This window comes from Notamacropus eugenii, chromosome 1 (assembly GCF_028372415.1).
Source record: "Notamacropus eugenii isolate mMacEug1 chromosome 1, mMacEug1.pri_v2, whole genome shotgun sequence".
In the NCBI taxonomy this organism is placed as follows: domain Eukaryota; kingdom Metazoa; phylum Chordata; class Mammalia; order Diprotodontia; family Macropodidae; genus Notamacropus; species Notamacropus eugenii.
In genome coordinates this window covers 443,365,601-443,384,369 of record NC_092872.1, presented here as the reverse complement: position 1 = coordinate 443,384,369, position 18,769 = coordinate 443,365,601, and the positions used below count along the sequence as shown (strand labels likewise).

The 18,769-nt window shown below is 40.8% G+C and overlaps 1 protein-coding gene across 1 annotated transcript in view; it reads right to left on the bottom strand.

Annotated features, from left to right (window-relative positions):
- The window catches only part of LOC140519100 (carboxyl-terminal PDZ ligand of neuronal nitric oxide synthase protein-like), a 35,093-nt gene extending 22,410 nt beyond the window's left edge, over nucleotides 1-12,683 (bottom strand). Inside the window, exons 1-2 of the mRNA XM_072631808.1 lie at nucleotides 12,218-12,683; nucleotides 5,219-5,290 (exon numbers count right to left, since the gene is read on the bottom strand). Of these exons, the coding sequence (XP_072487909.1) occupies nucleotides 5,219-5,290; nucleotides 12,218-12,322 (177 nt within the window). The 5' untranslated portion in view covers nucleotides 12,323-12,683. The remainder of the gene's footprint in view (nucleotides 1-5,218; nucleotides 5,291-12,217) is intronic.
- Between the last annotated feature and the right edge of the window lie 6,086 nt (nucleotides 12,684-18,769).

Here is an 18,769-nt window from a genome sequence, read left to right as displayed (position 1 = left end):
CATGCCTGCCGCTAGCTTTGTCGAAGGCAGACATTCCAAATACTAGACAGTCACAGTCTATAATGTCAGGGAAGGATCTTGGAACATAGGCTGTTAGAGTTAGGAATAAGCTTAGAACACAGACTGTTAAAACTAGGAATGAACTTAGAATATAGACTGTAAGAACTGGGAATGAGCTGAGAACAGACAGAGCTAAGAATGAGCTTAGAACATAGACTGTTAGAGCTAGGAATGAGCTTAGAACATAGACTGTTAGAGTTAGAAATGATCTTAGAACATTGTTAGAGCTAGGAATCAGTCTGGGACATAGATTGTTAGAGTTAGGAATGAGCTTAGAACATAGACTATTAGAGTTAGGAATGAGCATAGAATGTTAGAACTATGAATGAGCTTAGAACATAGACAAAGTTAGGGGTAAGCTTAGAACATAGATTATTAGACCTAGGACTGAGTATAGGACATAGATTGTTAGAGAAAGGAATAAGCTTAGAATACAGAATATTGTTACATAGAACAAAAAGCATTAGAACTGGAACTTGGAAATTATCTAGTCTAACCCTCTTATTTTACAGAAAAGAAAACTCAGCTGCCTGTTTCTTGTTACACTTAAGAAAAAAAGGCAAGAAAGTACTACAGCTGAAACATGGAATGTAGTCAAGATGCTAACTAGGCCAAATGCATAAAATGTGAAACCCTGCCAGAGTCTCTTTTCCTGTCTGACTAGAGGAGAGTCAGGGGAAACTGTCAGACAAGCCATCTCATCTGTTCCTCCAGAGCTCTTGCCATCCCACAGGCCTTCCCTCTCCTCACTATGGCTCAGTACCAGAAGCCTAATACACCTGGACTTAGTGTTCCATGCCAGGGGGTCACCTTGGGTTCAGAGACAGCACGAGTTATATGAATAGATGCAGGGATGATCTGCCTGCTTATCTCATGGATGGCTACCAACTGGTATCTTGGTAGGGTGAAGGGAGTCATGCGCAGGAATCTTTCTAATCAGAACGTAAGGGCAGAGACTCTTTTTAGTATTTGCTTCCCCATTGCTTAGTACAGTACCTGGCACATGATAAGCACTTAATAAGTGCTTATTCATTCACTCATTCCACAGGACCTCACTGACTCTGTCCCTAAATTTATGTAAATGCTATTGTGTGTGGGTTGGTGTCAGAGTCCTTGCAGGAATGTAAAAGTGTGAGAATCTAAGTATCTGCATATGTGTTCATGTGTGTTTGAGGGAAAATGAGTATGCCTACCTGGATTTGAATGTGTGTAAAAGTGAGAGTATGTATTCATGTGCATGCCAATGAAAGTGAATGTGAAAGTGTATTTATGGTGGAGTACATATATGTAGTGAATATATGCATGCATAAGCATAGTAATAACAGTAGGCATCTAAGAAACACTTGGAAGTTTGCAAAGGACTTGACAAATATCTCATTTTGTCTTCACAAACCTGGCAAGTACAGCAGATGTGACTATTTGTATTCTTATTGATAATAATAATAATGATGATAGCTAACATTTACATAGTGCTTATTATGTGCCAGTCACTGTGCTAAATGCTTTACAATTATTTTCTCTACTGGTCCTCACAACAACACTAGGAGATAGGTGCTATTATTATCCCCATTTTACAGATGTAGAAACTGAAGCAAACAGAGCTTAAATGACTTGCCTAGGCTAATAAATGTCAGAGGCTCGATCCTTACCTCGGTCTCAGTGCTCTATCCTCTACCCCATTTAGCTGTCCTCAGTGCTGAATAAATACTTCTTGACTGATTAACATGAAAATGTGAGAAGGACTGTCTTTTCCTGCTCCCATACCCTGATGCTTCCCTTCAAAATGATAGCCTGGGTAAAGAGCCACTATTCCTCAGACAGAGCATCTTCTGCATTCTGAAACTGAAGGAAGGAATGGGAGGAGCCAGTAGGAGAAATGAACAGTGTCTTTGGCCTCTAGTCTCATGCATTTGCTTCCCAGAGCAGAGCAAGTGCTTGGAGAAAGCCTTAAGACACAGTGAGGTGGAGGTTAAGGATAGAGCCTGCCCCAGCCGACCCTCCCCCATCACACATACTTTGAACTGTAGCCTCCCTTCCTTGCTCAGGCCATGGTTCTAAAGAAGCCTGGAACTCACTCTCCTTCCTCTCTGAGTCCCCTCTGCCCATCAAGAAAAAGGACAGGAAGGAGAGAGTCTGCTAATTAGCATGGTACAGAGACGAGAAAACACTCATGATCTCAGAGCTAATGTGTCCTTGCCTGAAAATGAATGAGCAGAATGTTTAAAAATGCGAAGGGAGTAATGAATGTTGTGTCCTGGAAAAAAAGCAAAGGCCTGGGAGTCAGAAGACCAGAACCAGAGAGGGAAGGTTACACCCCAGCTCTTATCAGTGTGACTAACTATGAGCAAATCGCATCTCCAAGTTAACGAATCATGGAATCTTGAGTGGGAAGAGATCTAACAGATAGATCATTTACTCCAATCTCCTCATTCTAGAGATGAATCAAAGTTGTTCCAGGGAGGGTTTTCTGACTACTAAATCTAGTGCTTTTTCCACCACACTAATGTTGCCCCTCTGGGTTTCAGTTCCTGAATCTGTAAAATGAGCATGATAATACTTGTTCCACCTACTTCACAGGGTTATTGTAAGGAAAGCATGATAAAAATAAGGGCTCTAATCATCATTGTTTAATGAGAAAGGTAGTAAACACTACCTTATTAATGGCCAATGTTCCTCATCTAAGATGAAAGGCATTCTGTCTATATGATACAACATTAAGCCCAGCAAGGTCCACTGACTTCATGAGATCCATGATAACTTTATGAGGGGTCTGGGTCCTCTGGCTTCTATCTTTTATAGGAAGATCATCAGGAAAAATTTGGGATCTGAACTAGTTCTGCTCCTAGCTCAGTGAGATGGTAATGGCTTTTCTGGGAAGCAGGAAGGGAGAACTCACTCTTGTTATTGGCTGGACATGAATATTTAACCTCTCCATGTGTTGCCTAGCACAAAGGAAACCTAACTTAGAAGAAATCAAATTTTCTTTCAAAGGAATGAGAGGAAACCCCAGATCATCTCCTGGAAGACTTCAAACCCATATGAAAAGTTGTTGAACCTAATTCAATTGCACTTTATCCTGAGAATACATTCTGAGAACAGAGAGTAACTTGGTATAAAGTGCTAGGCTGGCAATTGAGGAAGCCTGGGCTTTACTGCCCTGCCCAGATACTTATTAGCCATGTGACTGTGGGCAAGTCACATCTCCTTTCTTAGCTTCACTTTTTTAATCTGTAAATTGGGAAAAACAACCCTTGTTGTATTACCCACCTCATAGAGATCTTGGAAAGCGGGTTTTTGCAAACTTTAGTGCACTATAAGAATAGCTATTATTTTTAATTGTTATTCTGGGATGCATGAGGAGAAAACAGGCAGGATGATGGCTAAGATAAAGAAGTCCATGGCAGCATAGTACGTAGTTCGAGCAAAGCAAGAAGAGCCATTAGTTCAACCAAGTCAAAAGCACAAATGTAGGTGAGATTTCAGGATGGAGAGTGGGAGGAGCCTTATTTATGAAATCGAACCAATTTTAAAGGGAGACAAGTTATTCTGATTTAGAACTCAATGATGATAATAATAAGTTGATTTCTATTTAAAATCTCGTCGAGATGCAGCTGTCAACAAATGTGTATACACTTCACATGTGTGCATGTGCATATGTAGATAAATACACAAACACACAAATAAGCATAAATGTATATTAGACTATCCTGAACTTAAGAGTCAGAAGACCTAGATTCCAGGCCTGGTTCTGCCACTTCCTAGTTCTGTGACAGGACAAGTCACTTCAGTGTCCTAAACTATGTAATTGGGATTAAAAATATTCACCTGCTTACTTACCTCCCAGGGTAGTTGTAAAGATCAGATGAGACCACAGAAGTAAAACACTGTAGAAAAGCTAGCTGCTAATAATCTTCTTCCACTCAATCCCATCACTGTTGCTGGCATGGAGATAACTCAAAATTATGAATGCTAGGCTAGCAGAGGACAGGTTTTGGCAGTTCTTACCAAACTAATTAAAATGGCTTTGAGTATAGGCTGCAAATGGTCTGCTTCTCTATCTTATCATTGTTGTTCAGTCATATCCTACTCTCCATGACTCCATTTGGGGTTTTCTTGGCAAAGAAATTGGAGTGGTTTGTCATTTCCTTCTCCAGCTCATTTTACAGATGAGGAAACTAAGGCAAACAAGGTTAAGTGACTTGTCCAGGGTCACACAGCTGGTGAGTGTCTGAGGCCAGATTTGAACTCATGATAAGTCTTTCTGACTCTATCTACTATGCCACCTAGTTGCCCATGTGACATCTCTAGGACCAGCTTAACTAGCTTTGGACAGCCTATTTGAAACTTAAAGCCCTTCATAAAATGGCCCCTTTTGCACCTTTCTAGTCTTCACATGCCTTACCCCTTACCTCTATACATTCTATGATCCAGCTATACTGCCTACCTGACATTCCTTGAACACAACACTCCATTGCTTAACTCTGACTTTTCACTGACTGTTCCCAGTGTCTAGAATGTTCTCTCTCCACAACCCCAACTCTTAGCTTTCTTTAAAACCCAGCTCAAATCCCACCTTCTGCAAGAGGCCTTTTCTACTACTTTCTACCACTAGTGCCTTTTTTCTGGGATGACCCTCTATTTATTTCTATTGAAATTTTATGTAATTCATAATCACTTGGGGTGATGAGCCTCTCTGTACTTAGCAAGGCTGATCCTCCTTGGATGGCAGTCACACTCTCCTTTAATAGGTCTATACCTGAAGGCTTCTCAGTTTATTAAGACTAGACTACTAGATTTGTGAAAACTTATACTCTGTTAACATAGATTTATAGAATTCAGGGTAACCTCTACAGTTTCATCTACAATGAGGTTTCAGGAGGGTGCCAGTGGGTGATAATTATATGTAACCATTATATGATAACCCAATCATGATATTATTATTATCATAAAATAGTGAGTTATAATTATGGCTCCCTGCAAAACCATAATAATGACGATTTTTTTTTGGCCTTTCTTTGTGTCCCCTAGTGCTTTCTATGAGGGTTCAAAGTCAGTACTTTAAATGCTAGTTGGCTGACTGACAGAAAGACATTCCACCATGGATTTGGGCCAGTCCCAGGAAAAGCTGTTCCTGGGATTCCCTAGCCCTAACACTCACCCGGATCCTCCTCATGGTGGCCACAATCTCCATGCGACTGTTGGGTCTGGGCACATCCAAACTCCCAATGTACTAAAAGAAGGAGACAAGAAGGAAACTGGTTATTAAAAAAGAGAAGAGGAAAAAGAGTGGACAGAAAGGAGGAAGCCACAGTTCCAATGGTTTTAACTTCTCTTTAGTTCCCCCACCAAAAGAAAAAAACAAAACAGTGCTAGCACTCTCAAGTGGTGGGGATGGAAGAAGCTCTTTTGTATGACTTTTCATTGGAAAGATCTCCAAGTTCTCTTAAGGTACCAGAGCCACTTACAGCTGACAAATTAGATTGATATTGGGCTTTCGATGAGTCAACTTCTGGCAAAAGGCTAATGCAATCATCATTTGAATAAGTAGAGGTATTAAGTTCAGAGCAAGGGAAGTAATAATTTTGCTTTGTTCTGTCCTGGTCAGGAAGCATCTGGAGTTTTGTGTTCAGTTCTGGGTGCTACATTATAGGAAGGGCAATGAAAAGCTAAAATAGTTCCAGAAGAAGAGGCTAGGGTGGGAAGGCATCTTCTTTACAATCATAAAATATCAAAGTTGGAAGGAACCTTAGAGACTGTTTATTCTGATTTCTCATCCAGAACAGGAATCTCCTATTCAGATACCCCTAAAGTCCTATGCTATATGAAGAATGGAAATGGAGGTAAAGGAGTCACAGCAGATTTTCTTAACTTTATTTGTGTCATAGAGTCCTTCTTGGAATAAGGTTTTTAAATAATTGAAGAAATGCTGAATTTTGGTTAGAGGTTAATGAAAGTAAATATGTAATTGTTTCCCTATCCAAGATCACAGACCCTCTAAAATTTATCCATAAACTTCTTGGGGAGTCCACGGACCCTACACTAAGAACCTTAATTTCCAACACCCTTATTTTACAGATGATATTATCTCTAACTTCAAATCCATTCATTCAACTAACATTTACTAAATAACATGATAAATGGTGCTAGACACCATACTAGGTGCTCAGAATACAAAGATATGAAAGAAAACCATGTCCGCTCTCAGGGAGCTTACCTTCTATTTGAGGGGAAATATCATATACATAGGTATATGGGTAGAGAATAGATACAAAGTAATTTTGAGGGTCAGGGGGAGGCTAGCATCTGGATGATCAGGAGACCAGAGCAGAAATTATGGGACAGGTGGCTCTAGAGCTGAGTCTTGAAAGAAGCTAGAGATATTCAGAAGAAAAGGTAAGGTGGTGGTGCACTCCAGGCCCAGAGAAGCATCTCCTCAAACATACAGATATGGAGATGAACTGGGGCGGGGGGTGGGGGGGGGGCGGGGGGGGAGGGAACGACTGTAGTGCAGAAACTGGATCAGTCTGAGGGGAATGTAAAGTGAGTGGAGGGGAGCAGTGTACAGTAAGTCTGGAACCAGACTGTGAAAGACCTTAAATACTAAACAAGAAAACTTGCATTTTATTTGAAAGGACATGATATGAAGAGTTATTTGATTTATTCAGTGGACAGCACTAAGAGCAATTGAGTGGATTTTACAGGATTTTACAGATTTCTACTCCATTTAAGAGCTTCCTCATGTTGAGAGCTGTCCAACGCAGAACTGGTTATTGGTGAGGTAGAACAGAGGATTTTAGAGTTAGAGGGGACCTTACAGATGCTCTAGTCCAACACTCCCTACCTCCCTGCTTTATTTTAAGTGATGAGGTCTGGAGGATGCAGTTACTTGCTCAAGGTTCCACAAGCAGTAAAAGTAGCAGAGCTGAGCTTTGAACCCAAACCTGCTGACTCCTAATCTATGTGATGCTGTCTTCTGTCCCTAAGCGTACCCAGGCAGAAGCTGGCATGCCTGTCTGGAATGTCAGAGAGGAAATTGTGGAAGCTTGGAGGACACCAGGGTTGTGATGGGGACTGGAGCCTGTGACCAACAAGGATCAGTTATAGGAATTTATGATGTTTAACCTAGCAAACAGAATTGGGGGTGGGGTAGGGACATAACCGCTGCCTTCAATTATATGAAAGGCTATCCTACAAAAGAGGGATTAGGCTTATTTTGCTTGTACCCAAAGGGACAAACTAGGGCAAATGGGTGGAAGACACATTGAGGCAGATTTTGTCTCACAATAAGAACTTCCTAATGATCAGATATGTCCAACGGTGGAATGTATTCTCTTCAGAGGGATTGAGTTTCCCTACGGTGTTCAAGTGAACTCCAGATGACTGGGTACTTCTCAGGGACCTTTGAGAGGATTTAAGTTTAAATATAGGTTGGACAAGATGACCTTTGAAGACCCTTCAAGCTGTGAGAGCTATAGTCTTCAATTAAACAGGTATTGAGGAAAATCTATTAGGTATGGTTGATCAACCTGTGGTTGATTCTCCAAAGGAGACAAAGATCATCATAAAATCATAAATTTGGAAATGGGAGGGACATTAGAATATATCTGATCCAAATTCCTCATTTTACAAATGGAGAAACTGAGGTCCAGGGAGGTCAAATGCCTTGCCTGTAAATATTAGTATCAGAGGACGAATTGGAGCCCAAGTCTCTCATACTTCCCAGGCCAGTACTGTTTTTACTAGATCAGTCTGTCTCCCTATCCCTGGGAGTATCCAATTAGAGAGATTTACCTTTTAGGGATGTCTTAGAGGAAGTTCCTGCACTAGGAAGGGACCAAGATTATGACAGGACTCAAGACTATGATATACATGGATTAATTAAATGGACTAAAGCAATGTTCTTGCTTTCAAGTAGCTCATGGTCTAGTTGAAGAGACAACAGCAACACAGATGAAGAAAATGAATATAAGAGCTAAATATTTTGGATAGGAACGTTTAGAGATGTTATGAAGCTTTAGGAGGTAAAGACTCTACTGGGGGACTAACACTAAGGGCTATGGAAGCTGAGAGAGGAAAGCTCATTCTAGGCTGTGAAAGGTAGTCTTCTGGCCAAATTGGTCTGCTTGTGTTTCTGCATATACAATATTCTGTTCTTCACCTTTGTGCCTTGCACAGACTGTCCCCATCACATCAAGAATGCATATGCCCTCCTTGTGTCAGCCTCTCAGAATCACTAGGCCTCTTTAAATTTCAGTTAAAGTACGTGCCATATGAGGCATTTTCCTGACCCTCCCCTCCAACCTTCCCAAGTTACTTTATATTTACTTTATTTGGTACATACTTATGTAGGTATGTGTTGTTTCCCCCAACAGAATGTAAGCTCCTTGAGGACAAGGATTATTTCATTTTCCCTTTGTATCTCTAATGCCTACAATAGCTTGAAAATTCTAAGTACTTAATAATGCTTAAATAATTAATTCCTGGAAAAAGTTGGGCTTGATGTGGCATATCTTTCACAATAGTGTGTGTGTGTGTGTGTGTGTGTGTGTGTGTGTGTGTGTGTGTGTGTGTAAGGGGGATTTGAAAAAGCAGGAAGTACTTCCAGGGAAATAAAAATCAGAAAGGTCTAATATATACCAAAGTATTCATAGTAGCACTTTTTGTGGTAATAAAGAACTGAAATGAAGTAGCCGGCCATAATTGAGAAATGGATGAACAAGTTGTGGTCTGTGTGTGTGACAGAACATTACTGTAAGGTAAGAAATGAATGTGGGGAATGCAAAGAAACATGAGAAGATTTTTCTGAACTGACACATGGTAAGATACATGAAAGCAAAAGAACAATGTACAACACAATGACAACAGTGCAAGTGAAAAGATAAAAAAAGAGTCAAACTATGAGTAACTGAAAAATCAACAATGATCCTAGAGAAAAAAGAAAAACTAATGAAACACCTTCCCTTCCCCTCAGGGTGGAGACAGGGGAGACTATGAAGGTGGAAGACCTTGTCAAACATGGACAATATGGTGATTATTTTTGCTTAACTGTATTTCTTTGGTGCAAGTTAGAGATGAGTTCTTATGGGTGAGAATGGGGCCATAACTAGAAATAGTTATGACATAAAAACAAAATACATAAATAAAACTTTAAGTAAAAGAATATTTAATTAAAAAAGAAACAGAGCAGTGAGTGCACTGGGCTGACAAAACTCTATTGTCACCAAGATAGTATAACTTTGAACAAGTTCCTTTCTCTCCTCTGAACCTCAGGTTCTTTTTATTCAAGTGGAAGTATGGGACAAAGGCCCTTTCCTGTTTTCACATTCTGTAGGACTAAAAGCAAAAGACAGATGGTAAGTAGACCTACTTGGTAGTTGCTGAATTTAAGTAGGAATGTGGCAAGAGGGACTAGGTTGGAAAGTTAATTGAAAAGAGGCTGTGGAAAGCCTTAAATGCTAGGCAGAAGAAACCAGTTATTTTCCCAAGATCATTGTTGCATTCTGCTTCTGAAGCTTCATGTTTTGAGATAACCTCGCTAGCCTCCCTGTAAACCAATTACCCTTTATCTACTATAACAAATTTCCTTCCCCTTTACCTAGGCCCAAGGGACACAATGCACACACACACAAAAGGGAGTTTACATTCTTGTAGTGCACATCATTCATTAGAGCTGAAATGAACATTAGATCTTGGATAAGGATAAGTTGGATATGAGAAAATTTAGTTCAATGGCTCATTTTATAGATGACAAAACTGAGGCTTAAGAAAGTAATAATATCATAGAATGCATAGAGTCAGAAAGAACTCATCACCTACAACTTCTTTCCCTAAGATCACACAGTTATTAGCAGCTGAGCAATTCCTGGAGCCAAGTTCAATTTACCCAAGATAGGCTCCTTCCCACATTGTATACATTCATCTGATAAGTATCTTTTTTCTTAACCAAAAGCCATTTGGGGGGCAATCCAGTTTAATCTAAGCCAGAGGTAATATGTATGACCTTTTAGAGTTTTTTTTTCTTAGCTCTCACCCTTACTTGTGGCTGCTCAATTATTTGGGAAAACTCCACCTGCTAAGTCTGACCTACTTAAAACAAATCAGGTATCTGGCAAATATCTGATATTTGAGTCAAGCACTCAAACGTGAGCACTTAACTCTTTGTTCTGTCCAAAGCTGAAAAAGGTCAGGTGGATGGCAAAACTTAGAAGAGAGAGAGCCCTGCTGTGCTCAGAGACAGCCCCTCTGAACAGTTCCCTGGAGAACCTTATAAGAAAAGTGTCATCATTGAAGGAAAACTCTTATGGTTCCAAGGCTAATTCCTTCTTGCTGGCAAATCCAGCCCATCCATCCCCATGAAGTCTACCCACCATTCAAGGTCTATCTCTTCTTTGAAGCCTCTTAATTATTCCCTCTAGGCCTCCTTGGTTAGGAAGGGACCTTGGAACATAGAATGTTAGGAAACAGACTATGGGCAGATAAAACCTTTGAGCTCATCTTGTCCAAATCCCTCACTTTACAGAGAAGACAACTCTGGCTCAGAGAGGTTATATAGCAAGTTAATGGCAGTCCCCAGACTAAATCATACGTCTCCAAACTCCTAGGGCAGTGAGATTTATGAAGTACTTTCATTATAATTGACTCTGAGATAAGCAGTATAACTATTATTATCCCCATTTAATAGATGAAGAAATTGAGCTTCAGAGAAGTTTAGTGACTTGCCCACGATCACGGAGTTGATATGAGAATCTGAGTCCTCTAAATCCCAAACTGATGCTTTTCCCATTACACTATGTGCTTCTCTCTATATGACTATTTCAGTTCATAGTGATCTGAGGTATAGAGGAGATTAGATTTGGAGTACATGGCCTTTAACATGCCTTCCAACTCTAAATACTATAACAACTTGTCCTTCTGCTTCTCTTTTTCTCGACCTCAATTTCCTCATCTATAAAATAAGGGTGCTGAATCTCTACAGTCCCATTGACCTCTAATATTTTAGCTTGTATAACTGCACTTCTTCTTTCTTTTTCTTACTTGTTAGTCATAAGCACCTTCACTAGGAAGAAGTAATTCAATATGTCAAGGCTTTATGATTTTATTGGTATGAAATTCTCTCCACCAAGAGAGGCAACCCTTCTATTATTTAGTCTTAGAGGGTTTTCTGATGTTCAGAAAAGTTGTGACCTATCCACAGTTACATAGCTAGTAAAGGTGAACGACTTTGAATCAAAATCTTCCTGATTCTAAAACCCAGCTGCACCATGATAGCTCTCTAGAAGATAAAAGAAGCAAAATCAGTCAGTTTTGCTGGGAGAAGGTTGAAACAATCACTTGAAATAATCTGTTGACTTCATTTGTCCATGATGGAATTTTGTCTCCTGGAACGTCCTTCAGCCCATTGAGAAACATACATACACCCAGATCCCAAATCCTCCCTTACTGAGAATGCCCAAAGACGTGACATTCATTTAGGATTATCTGCAGTATGGCAGTGACCATGCCAACTGGCCTCAATTGACACCATATCCCAGAAGAGAGGGCAGGAAAGACAAGCTGGGCAGAGCTGACTGGTGACAGGTGGACTGGAGAAAAGGAAGAGTACCAGTCAGGGTCTAGTGCAAAAGAGGAGAAGCTGCTATGGAGTCGCTGAGAGGTAACAGAAAGATCAAGAAGGAGAGATGTTAAGAGCTTCAAGGGACATTAGAGCCCAGGGTCAGAACTGGAAGGGGCTTGAAAATGATCTTAGGACTTCAATTTCCACTCAATCTAGGAAAGAGTAAGAAAGAAGATGGAAAACGAAACCCATGGTAGTAGTTGGGGAGCAGGAGGACGGAAAACAAATGAGCGTGGGAGTGGTGATGATAAACGAAAGGGACAGGAGTAAAATGGTAAGGGACCCAAGAAACCAGGACGGTGGCAGGGAATGTTCCTGTGGACCCTGGAAGCAAATACCATTCTCTCTACGCCTCAGTCTTCTTTTCTGTAAAATAAAGGTTCGGACAAGCTGACCTGAAAGGTCCCATTTAGCTCTAACGTTTCCACGTTCTAAGGTCTCTAATTCACCTTGGCCATTCTAGGTCTGAATCTTTGCCGCCTCTGACACTGAGTTCTAAGGCTTGTCTATCTTTGCCATTCAAGGCACGCCCCAACGCCTTACCTTGGCCTGGAACTGGATCCCGTGCTGAAAGGCTTCTTCGCTGTGCAGCGGGAGCCGTGAATCACAACCCTCCTCTACCAGGTTGTATCTGTTTTTCACGGGCATGGCCGTTTTCAGTCCCGGGGCGCCGAGATGCCCACCCCCTGCTCCCGTGGGATGGATGTGGCGGCACTCCCAGCGGCTGAGCTGTGGCCCTCTTGTCCACCAGCCCGATCTCCGTTGTCTCCCGCGCCCTCACACGCCGCCAGTGTCCTTTGATGTCCAGAGCATCCCCAGATACCGGATCGAGCACCGGCCTGCCCGATCCCGATCCCAGTCCCGGGAGATCGGGGAAAGGGGGATTTGCAGGACTGCGGAGGCCTTTAGCGAGCCCGGCACCCGGAGGGGTGAGGTTAGTCCGCTCCCGCCTCCCGCCTCCTCAGCCCGCTGGGTTTGAATGGGAGCCTCAGCCCCCTACACCCCCAGCCGCCCAGCCGGGCCCTCCCCGCCCAGCCGCTGCCCCATTGGCCCAAAGTTGCCTCACGTGGGCCCCGGAGGCTGAGGCTACCGCCTCCCTCAGTCGATAACGTGCGGGGTTGAGCACCTGCTAGCCGCCGGTCCGGTAGCACTACCCTCCCCACACTGTCCTCTACGCCTTCACGGGCAGGTCGGCCACAGCCTGGCAGAGAGCCCCGATTCCTAACTCTTGGATTGAGCTGCGCACCTGGTTAGAGCTGAGTAGTGAGAAGAGGACTGGAGAACCGGGAGGTACAAGACAAAGACTATGAACAAACGGAGAGGCAGATTTCTGCTCAGGGTGACGAACATTTTCTAACAATGAAAGCATCTCCCATGGTACGGGCTGCCGTATGAGATCGCAAGCGCCTCGCCTTTCCCAGTGTTCAAGCAGAGACTAGGTGACCACCCATTAGAAACGCTGTAGAGGGGAGTCCCGAATGCAGTAGGTGACGAGAGATGAAATTCTGTGTTGTTGTCTATGTTCTAACATCCCTTCCAACTTTAACATTCCATATTCTGAAGTTCCTTCCAGCTCTCAAGTTCTATGTTCTAAGTTTCCTTCTAGTTTTAAGATTCTGTTCTAAAGTCTCTTCCAGGTCTAACATTTCAGAATTCTAGGACTATTTACTTGGCAAAGTGAGCAAATAATCGCCCCCCACACACACCTTTAAGCTTAATGATGCTGACTGCACTTTTTTTTTCCAGCTTTATTGCACTCATACTTTCTACTCCGGCCAAACTGGCCCTCAATCAATCAACAAGTATTCATTAAGCACCTACTGTGTGCCAGGCATTATGCTAGGTGTTGGAAATACGAATACAAAAAAAAAAAATGAAACAAGAACGACTCTTGTCAAGTTTATATTGCCGCCCCACCCTCAAAACCATAAGTCAAGGAAGCCACCTTTTGGAGAGGGGCCAAGACATCCCCACCCACTGCCACTTGCTGGAAAGCCAGCTTAGTTGAAGCAGCACTTATCTACACCTCTAGCTAGTGACCATCTACCAACAGGAAGCTGTAAACCGGTGAAAATCTGGAAAGTTCTCAACACTAAAGTCCTTGGCACTGTCGAATGGTTAAGTATCAGAGATGGATATGATTTTGTCAGTGAATATTAGAGGACACATTACCATTTGTTTCACTGCTGAATGGTAAGGACTATGGAACTTTTCCATCAGACTCGCTGCTGAAATCTTCTATATTTCTTGTCTCCCCCAATAGAAGGTAACCTCCTTGTGAGCAGGGACAGTCTCTGCTTTTCTATTTCTATCCCCAGAGCTTAACACAGTACTTGGCATATAGTAAGTACTTAACAAATGATTTTTCATCCATTCATTTTAAAACGAGAGAGAGCGGTATATGTAAGTATGCAAATATCTCTTCCTAAAAGACTAGACCTGTAAGGCATCTGACCTCTGCCTTGTCTAGAAAGGAATACCTCTAATATTTGTCTAGATCCCAGTCAAATTTCCTTATGCATTGAGGGGATTTGGATCCATCAGGCTGGATAATTCAGGAAAGTTTAGTTCTTCACTGGAGGTATGAGGCAAGTGACTTCCAATCGTCAACTGAATGTCTGTAATTGTGGTGGGGAGAACCCCATATGGTCAAGGAAGACTGCATGGAATTAAGCTTTCCTTCTGAGAAGGGATGTTTGATTGTTTTTTTTTTTCTCCTCCCCCCATGTTGTCTTGGGTTGAGGAAGGTACTTTGGAGGGGGGGGTTATGCAAGAACTTTATTTTATTTTTTGTCTTGTTTTGATTTTTGTTTTTAAGGAAGGCACTTTTGCAGATACCAAAATAGGCAGTGACTTATTATAACTTTGATACTGATATGTTAAAACTATGTTGCTGTGTATCTTAAGGATACTGGATTTTATTATGAAATGGGCCGTGTAAGCTTTTTTCTTTTTTTCTTTTTTTTTTGTTTTTTAGAATCATTAGTACAAGGCACTGGAGAAGGCATTAAAAGGGAAGGAAAAGGGAAAAAGTGTTTATATCGTGCCTCCTACATGCCAGGCACTTTGCTAAATACAATAGATAGAGTGCTGGACCTGGAGTCAGGAAGAGCTCTGAGTTCAAATTTGGCCTCAGACGCTTACTAGCATTGTGACTCTGTACAAGTCACTTAATCTCTGCCTCAATTTCCTCCATTGTAAAATAGGGATGATAACAGCACCTAACTCACAGAATTGTTGTGAGGATCAAATGAGATAAAAAGGATAGTACAAAACCTTTCTAAGTCACTAAAGAGCTATCCATGTTTTGAGACTATAGACTGCCAAATTTGCTCTGATAGATTTGTTGATAGCAAATATTAAAACTGGGCAGAGTATAATAGTAGGAATCAGCCCAGACTGCTTAAAGTAAGTGGCAAGGATCAAACACAACTTAGCTGTTCACTAGATATGAACAAGACCTGTACACCTTTGTTGAGTCAATCAATCAATAAAAATCCTTGATCAATCTAGATGTCTTTAAAGTCATTGGATGAACTGTAGTGTTATATATAAAATCCATCCCGATTGGTAAAGTGACTTTGTCATGCCCTGTGAGACTTGCAAACAACAACAGGGAACTAGTTCCAATTAGACAATTCTAATGTCTTATAGAATAAAGGAGACAGAATGCCAAGCTCATGTGAAGAAATTGCTTGGGTAGGAGAAGAGAGCCTCAAATTTGGCCTCAGGCTCAGTCTTCCCCAGTGCTCCATTCCCTGGCTAGAAGAGGAAGCTGTGAACTTTGGAAGACCAGATAATTTAGATTTTTTTTTTCACCAGTATCCTAACATCAGCCCTGGGACAGCAGTGGCTGCTGGCAGTGTCTACATTTGGAGCTGAAGACAGATTGGATTTGCTAAGGAAAGGCAGATTCAAGGTTCTACAAAGAACTCAGCAGAATAGCTACTTTAAGTTTAAGAGAAATAGCTAGAGGACTCCAACAAAAGGACTTCTGGGTAGGAGCTGTGCTCTTTAAGCTTCAGCTCATTTTATTCTGGACACTATATGTACCAGTAGGAAAGTATATCAAATATTTTAAGGGGAATGTTTTGTACTAATTGTTCCTATTACAGCACGTTAGTAAAAATTTCTTACTAAAAGCTAATTAAATCTGACTGACTGCTATCAACTGATAATCATGAAGTAAAGCACACCAGTGGGGGCTCATGACTATAGTTTTATAGTTTACTATCAGCCTCTCAGAGCTACATTTAGAACACTGAGTGGAAATGTAGCAGTTAGCCTTGGAAGACTCAGTTTTCCAGTACAACTGGAGTTTGGGAGGATAGATCCAGAGTATGTGCTATAAGTATATACAAAATAAATATCAAGATAATAAATACAATTAAATATAAAATAATTTGGGAGACAGAATACTAGTAGTTAGAGGTATAAAAAGGTTTCATGCAGAAGACGGTGCTTGATCTAAATCTTGATAGAAAAGAAGGATTCTGTGAGGTAGACATGAATAGGGTGCACGTTCCCATCATGGAGATCAACCAGCACAAAGGGAAGAGATATAGTGTACACATATAAGGAACAAAGAGAATGGCTATTTGGCTAGGTCACAGAGCACAAGAGGTAGGGATAATGTGTAATAAAACTGGAAGGATAGATTGGGACCAAGTTGTAAGGTTTTAAAATCTATACAGAGGAATTTGTAGCTCATCTTAGAAGTAATAGGGAGCCATTGGAGCTGATTGAATAGGAGAGTGGCATAAAAAGAACTGGGCTTAAGGAAAATCACTTTGGCAGCATTGTGAAGGATGAACAGGAAAATGGTTCTTTATAATATTCTATCTCCTATCTCAGTGCTTTTGGAGCACATTCCTAGAGGGACATTCTTTACCCACCTTATCCTCTTATCTAAAGTTCAGCTCAAAAGCCATTTCCTATATAAAACTTCTCAGTGACTCACCCAGAAAATTACTCTGTATTTGTCTTATATCTTTTTTTGTATCTACTTTTACGCATACATGTTATTTCTCCCAATATGTATAATGCAAGTTCCTTGAGTTTGGGAACTATTTTACCTATGTTGTTGTATCCTAGCACCTAGTAGCGTATGGCACGTAGCAGGTGTTTATGAATTCTTGTTACATATTCCTGCCGTTCACACATATTATCGTCCAGCCAAACTGACCTTCTTAATGTTTCTCACACAGTACATGGCATCCCATTTCCCATTTCCATGCTTTTGCCCTAGCTATACCCCATTCCTAGAATGTACTTCCTTTTCACCTCTGCCCCTTAGAATCTCTAGTTTCCTTCAAGACTCAAATCAAGCATCCCGTTCTATATGAAGACTTTCATGATATCCCTAGCTGTTAATATCTCCTCTCTACAAAATTATCTTGTAAATATAAGATTATATATACTTCAATATTATATGTAAGATTTTATATATATATATATATATATACACTCTGATGTTTATATATACTCTTATACATACTTCTATAGGTATATGTTGTCCTCCATTCCCCTCCATTTTAAGCTCAAGGATAGAGAATGTTTCACTTTTTATTTGTATCTCCATTGACTAACACAATGCTTGGCACATAGTGGGTATTAATAAATGCTTGTTGATTGAAACATAATTTGTTTTGAGAGGTAGTCATTGTAGCCTATCCAGAATAGGCTGAATTATATTTAGATTGTTCGAGTCAGGTTGGAGTTGGGCAATCATCAAAAAATTATTTCTGCTCAGTCAGGACACAATCTAAAAACATCAATAGATTTTGTTTTACCTCCTCCCCTTCCTCCCAAGCATAATGTTTCTCCTCTTATTTCTAAAGCAAATTGGCTTATGACAATTTGGATCCTTATTTGTCGCACTGAAAAACATATTAAATATTGTTTCCCTTTATCAGAGGAGTTAGACATGTGGTCCGTGGGCTGCCTGTGTCCTACAACACTTCTGAGTGTGACTTGAACCAGATTAAAATGTAGTTCCTATCCAATTTTAATGTGTTGGTGTATTAATTTTAAAAAAAGAAATATATAAACATGTGGTTTTCTAAGGCAATATGTGGTCTACTGAGATCCCTATTTATGGTTTAATGACCATTGTTTCTACTTGAGTTTGACACTATTGCCCTTTATGACCAGGGAATTAAGTTCTCTTTCAGCCTTAAAATTCTCTGAGTCTATGAAGGCACACATCAGGTATGAAGACTCAGTACTACTTGAGTAATGGCCCCAATCTCTATCCTTACTGTGTTTAAGTACCCATTTCTCTCAGATCTTTCTTCTGTTGTTGGGCAATCAACCATATCAGCACAGTTGCTTAAAGGCAGTCATCTAATATTCTTAATTTCCATGTGCAAAATGCCAAAATTGTTTCCTCTTTTACAAACGACATGTTTATTTCTGCAACTCTTAATGGTTTGAGTAAGAAAGTGAAATACTTCATCTCCACAAGCTCCATCTCCAAACTTTATACCCAAACATTCACTTAGTATTATTGTTATTCTCTCACCCTTTTTGTGCCTAACTTCAACATGAAGATGACTCTAGGTCACAGAAGGTTCTGCCAAACAGAACACAAAGTATGGCAGCTTCCGTTAAGCAAAAAAGACACTAGCTCGCACATGGCGAGGGATCATGTGTCTATTGGTCAAGGATCAGCCAAGATCAGAGAGGTTCATCACCAATTGACCATTGACTGATCAATTTTTATGCCTTCAGCAACTTTTGAAGGTCATCTATTAAGCTAAAGAGGGGTTTTTAATGTACATTGGTAGAGGAAAAATGAACAAGGAGATTGTTATTTCCTTGACATTAGTACCATTATCATCACTGTTTCACCGCTATCATCACATTTCAGATAGCAACTCCCATAGATACACAGATGTCTACTACATTGCCATTTGCCTCGTGCTATCAGGCTTTCCTTTTCTGGGAATTATCAATGAAGTTCTCTGAGAAACAGTCCCTTCCTTAGAAGAACACTATGTGTTCTTATGAATACCACAGAATGTGTAGTGACTGTTCATTTAGAAGATACCAACGACACAGCAGCAGGGTATTATAGTTAGGACCTGCTATTCT